At 37.0% G+C, this 6,000-nt stretch overlaps 1 protein-coding gene across 1 annotated transcript in view; it reads right to left on the minus strand.

Moving 5' to 3' along the window:
* Positions 1 to 4,554: 4,554 nt before the first annotated feature.
* LOC143296427 (uncharacterized) overlaps positions 4,555 to 6,000 on the minus strand; it is a 24,382-nt gene continuing 22,936 nt past the window's right edge. Inside the window, exon 14 of the mRNA XM_076608348.1 lies at positions 4,555 to 5,511. Within this exon, the coding sequence (XP_076464463.1) occupies positions 5,365 to 5,511 (147 nt within the window). The 3' untranslated portion in view covers positions 4,555 to 5,364. The remainder of the gene's footprint in view (positions 5,512 to 6,000) is intronic.

A 6,000-nucleotide genomic window follows, 5' to 3' on the forward strand; every position in this document is an offset into this window, starting at 1 on the left:
TGTGGTCGGCTTGGCTATAAGCAACAGTAAACAATCCTATATTGTTCTTATTCTCCATAAGGTTGTGTTTTTTTTTTTGTATTTTGTTCTCGATGTTTTTTTAATGTATGTGCATCTACATATACACATTTGCATACACATCATTGCTCAAGAAATGTTATGAGTCTGTCTTACTATGAACACAGTGATATCCTACTTAAATGTTGTCATTACTTTGTCTGTAGTTCACATTTTGTAGCTTTGAAGTTGGATATATATATATATATATATATATATATATATATATATATATATATGATGTGTCATTGTTAAAAATTCCACTCATATTTTGTTGGTACGTCCACACACATGCACTTAACAAGACAAACACACATGCATGCTGATACGTGCATGCTCATACACTCTGTCTTTCTCTCCCATTTTCTCGCTCTTTTTTATGGTGTTTTTGTTGTTTGAGTTTTAATACAGACAAGAAAACTGTGAAAAAGGATCAATGTTGTTACAGACTGCATGGATCATGCCAACTGTCAGTGCTTATGATGGCCATGTTTTGTTTCATTTGAATCACTGTGAAAAAGCAAATCATGATTTACATGCTCTGTACCTCAGCAGTATGTGTGTGTAGGTGCTGTTGGAATGGTGTTGGTTCACAGACTGGTATTTGTTGCAATGATGGAAGCCATTGCATGTTGATTTTCTGTCATGGAGAGGGGAACATGTTGTATTGTAGGCAGTGTCTCACTGTTGGGTTGTGCAGTATCAGAATGCAGAACACAGTGATGCCTCCTTGAGAAACTAAAATTGAATCTGTGGGAAGCAAAACTCGAGTCTAAACAACAATGGTTCTCTTCACTGGGCCCCGATCACTGTCAGCAAAGGGGTGGTACAATATTTACATTTGTTTCTCTCCCCGTCACCTTTTCTCCCCTTGCCCCTCTCACTTTTACCTGTCATTGTTCATATTTTATTAACACAAGTGTTTTTTAAGCTGTTTCAGAAACAAGAGAAGATCTGTGGTTTGGACTTGTGTTGTGTTTGTAATGGAACTTTGAAAGAGCGGTATTTATCAGTTTTCAAGTGAATGCAACCTGTACCTATTTTCTAAGACTATTTTGTTGATGACTTTATGTACCTGAAAGTTTGGGGGAAACTGTTATGTGCCATCATGGTAAGTATATAGCAAGTAGGGTACTTGGTAGTACATGCCATTGACCATTTGCAATCTTTTTCTGCTGGTTTTCATTCATCTGAGACAGCAGGTGCTACATTTTCAATAAGATGCTTGGAACTTGGATTTGTGCTACCCATCAACTTGTACATTGTTAAATGAATAGATAAACAAACAAGTAAATAACACATCCAGTATAATTTCATGATTTGTAGATTTAGCAACCCATCTGGGCGAAGTAAGAGGATACTTCTGGATTGTTTCCCTTTAGCTTCTGTGTTCTGGTGGTTCATAACCAGTATAGATGTTTCAGGAGAAGCGTTGATGCTACGCAACACGTGTTGATGGTTAATTACAAGGATTGGTGGTTGGTTTTGATGTTTCAGATAGTTCATGACAAGCGATGATGGTTTAAAACAAGTGTTGATGGTTTTAATGCTTTATGTTAAGTATTGAAGGCTTAAAACAAGTGTTGATGGTTTCAATGGTTTATATTAAGTGTAAAAGGTTTAAAACAAGTCTTGGTGGTTTTAATGGTTTATGATAAGTGTTGAAGGTTTTAACCAAGTGTTGGTGGTTGTAATGTTTCAGGGCAAGCTTTGATGGTTCATGTTTCAAAGCAAATGTTTGTTGACTTCATATTGTGTTTTCATTTTTGTGGCCCCAGTGAGTAAAGTTGATTACTGATTGAATTTCACAGTATTCTGTTCTGCAAAGCTTTGCTCAGGAATGTTGATTCTGCTCATAATTCAAACCTGTGACAAAATGGCAATTGACATATATGAGGTCATAGACCTGAAAGCTCAAGAAATATTACCACATTTTGCCTGTTCTGAAAGATGGAATGAGAAACCAGTTGAAATGTTCCAGGGTGTGTATCATTCCCCATAAACTTGTGTCACTTGTGCGATATTTGGTGCAGTTTACAACATATACAAGTGTTGTTGTCGTTTTTTTGTTTGTATGTATGGGGGTGGGGATACAGTGTATAAGTGAATGAGTGTGTGCGTTTGTGTGTATGTAGCCATGTGCATGAACCATCTTTTATCTTTGCCTGATGTTGACCGTGCTGTTGAATGATGCTTTAGCCTTGAGACCTTCATTGGTGGTTTTATAAAAGAACAATTGTTACATGTCTGCATATGTATATCAGTCTTTCTCTCTCTCTCTTTATGTGTGTGTGTTTCTTGAGATTTTATTCTCAGTACATGTTTGTGGTCATTAATTTTCATAAGACCTGGACAGCCATGGTAGCCAAAAGGTTAAAGCGTCAGATCATTCCGAAAGTCCTCATGGTCAGTTTGAATCTGACAAATTCACAATACTATGGATTCAGATAGAGATTAGTCCAGTCCTCACAGGTCAACATAAGCACAGACCTGGTATAGCCTCACTCCCCTTCATCCGTTTGTCCATGAGGATGAAGAAATATACACATTGATTATGTGAACATTTGGACGTTTTGGAAACAAACACCCAGGATCCAGATCTGAAAAACAGTGCGGCTGCCTGAATGGTGGAGGGCAGGATAACAAGTGAGAAACCACTCTTGGAAAAGATCAACATGGGAATGGCAGCTTGGAGTCTCTGAAGAGAAAGGGAGAAAACCCTTGAGAATATGTGTGTGTTCTTTGTTGGGTTATTAACATCACAGTCTGATGGTAGTTCCAGTGTACAGAGTTGTGTATGTTGTATCCTAGAATCTTGAGCAGTAGCATTGTAAACCACATGTATATAGCTCAGTTTGATGGTAAAATGGTGTGTGTGAATAAATAACAAACAAACCCCCCCCAAAGATCAGTTGTTTGTGTGTTTTACATATTTGTCTGGTGCTCAAAGTCAAAGTGGCTGGCTGTGTGTCTCTGACTTTCTGTTTTTCACTGTGTCTCGGACTGTCTCATGGGCTTGGCTGGTTATTTTTTTTTAATATTCTGGCATGTTCCATTACTGTGAAAAAAAATCATTTTTATTTTGTTTCTGTTAATCTCTGTGTCGTCTTTTTCTCTCAGGTGATGACCAGTTTGGGAAATTTTACAAAAATAGAAGAAAGAGTGCTTCTGACTGGCCAGTATATATATGCTGTTCTGTAATTCTAATGTTTCTTTTAGCTGTTCCCAAGATGTTGAAGTACATTGCTTCATATAATTACATGTTCGTAGCTTTCATCTGACTTGATTTGCATCACAAATGCAGTCCCAGTGATTCATTCTCTGCAAAATGATGTTTGACCAGAGATTGGTGCAAATAAAAACATACATATAACTATGGTATGTACATGTATGTGTGTGTGTGTCATCAAACAGGTAAATTTCAGTGCACCGAGCAAATTAATATTTCCAACATAATTAAAAAAATTAAAAAAATCATGACCCCCTTGTCATTTTGTGCATGACCTTTGTTCAGTGAAGGTCAGGGACATGGTTTATGCATTAATCCATATGTTATGGAAACAGTTGATCATAGCAGCTCTTTCTTTCTAAACAACCTTTTGATTTTTTTTCAATCCATATCTTCAAATACATAAATAACAAGAGAGGCAAGGCCTTCAAGACTCACTTGTGATACACTTTAAAAAAAAAATCCAAGATTTTTATGTATTGAGTATAATTTCAAAATGTAATGTTTAAGATGAGAAAGATCAGTTTAAAGCAAATCAAGTCCCCTAGCATTAATTACAGAGTAATTTCCCCTTTTTACTATCTGCACCAAAACGTTTGCAAAATAAATAAAACTTCCATGCTTAGCAAAAGAAGTTCCTGTTTGAACAAAAAATGATAATAATGACTGCTCTTGTTGTTGGGTCAGAATATCAGATCAAAGTGCCAAGTTTAGAGAATACAAAAAATATAAATATAACAGTAAATGCAGTTTGCATATAATTAGGCTTCATTTTTTTATTTTTTGTGCCCATCCCAGAGGTGCAATATTGTTTTAAACAAGATGACTGGAAAGAACTGAATTTTTCCTATTTTTATGCCTAATTTGGTGTCAACTGACAAAGTATTTGCAGAGAAAATGTCAATGTTAAAGTTTACCACGGACACAAACACACACACACACAGACAACTGAACACCGGGTTAAAACATAGACTCACTTTGTTTACACAAGTGAATCAAAAATTGTATAGTTTCTTTGATACTGTCATTAGTTGTTTAAAATAGTTTACAACACTATTGCCAGAACAAAACACTAATTGTCTGAAATACAGAAAACTGAACAACAGGTCTACTGGAGAATGACTGAATATAATGACATTTGACGATCCAGGTGGCATTCACATGCACACTAATACATACACACCCGCAAACCTGCATGCATGTATGTGGTAGGATGATCGACTTTCTGATGCTTCAGAGAGGGCCTGGCTTTTTGACAAGGCAAGACAAAACACGATAAGAACTTTATTTCTGCTCTGTTGTCAAAGGTTTTTTTCCCCGCAGGTCACTGCCTTTGAAACCAGTACATAGAATCAAAATCCACTTCAGCAACGAGAAAAGGAAACACTTTTCAAATGTTCTTTATCTTTGTTCACCAGCTGCTTGATAACACTCATATTAAAATTTTATGGAAAGTTCCTGAGGTAAAGTCCTGTTTTAGTATCCTATAAATTCAGGGACCAATTTTAACGGCAATTTTCGCGCATAGATGAAACAATGTTAACATTAGTAGATGTTGTCACCCAATTTTCAGTAGTTTACGACTCAGTCTTGAAAGCTATCGTGCTTAATTTTGATACAGATTCAGTCGCTAAACTAACATGCAGTCATCTTGCTAGGTCCGAAAAACCGACGCGTTCATTCAGTTTGCGCGGTTCTTTGTAGTTTGGTTGTTGTTGTTTTTTACCACGCAAACAGTACAAACGTAAACAAAAAGCATTGCGACAAGGGTTGGTTTGTGTTCATGATGGTCATTTCGCGTCGTATCATGCCTAGTTCTTGCTTGGATGGGTTGATCACACGAAACTTATTTTCCATATGCCTAAAACGCACATGAAGTTTTCGTTTAAATACGTCCCAGAATTTAGGTTTTAAAAATAAAATGGGGGGGGGGGGGACGACATCAAGTAATGTGTAATAAGTCCACAGTGAACTCAGTAAAGCGACTGTGCATAAATACGCTCAGACGTAGACGATAATAGCAAAAAGAATAAAATAAGTTGATGCGTCAAACACAACGCAACAGTGTCCATAGCCTCTCAGTTGCCCATTTCCAGGTCAATGACGTACTCTCCCAGAGGGTACTCCTGTTCTGTGTAGCGACGCAGTTTGGTGATGACGTCAGCCAGTTTCTTGATGCGTTCTGTCTGTTGTGTGAGAAAGGAGTCTTCCACCGTGTGGCGTAACTGCAGCAAAATGACGAGAAAGATGATTAAACAAAATTGGAAGTAGTGTGTGCGTGCACATGTGCATGGACACTTCATTGTAACAAGCATTATATTGACACACATTGTTTTGATGTCACGTAAAATGCGTCTTTCGCATTCCCTATGAGAACGGCTGTCTTCAAATTAAAAGCTCTATAGTTTCTTACATACTTGACACTTCTTGGGTGAATTTATAATAAGAAAAAAGAAAAGAAAGAAAGCCACTTCGTAAAGGAAGTAAGAAAATCAACTGAAAAAAAAAAGAAAATAAGTACTTGAAAATATCGAAGGAAAACAGCAACTCTTACAATTTATACAGCGCCGATCGGTAAGTCAGCCCAGTTCGGATTATAATCATATCTTGCATGTAGCCTATCAGAACACACACAGTAAAGGACAACCAGCCCAGATCGGACCAAGCATATTGGTCTATGTGTGATAGAACAGAAACGCATATAAGGACAATCA

This window comes from Babylonia areolata, chromosome 2 (assembly GCF_041734735.1).
Source record: "Babylonia areolata isolate BAREFJ2019XMU chromosome 2, ASM4173473v1, whole genome shotgun sequence".
Lineage (NCBI taxonomy): Eukaryota > Metazoa > Mollusca > Gastropoda > Neogastropoda > Buccinidae > Babylonia > Babylonia areolata.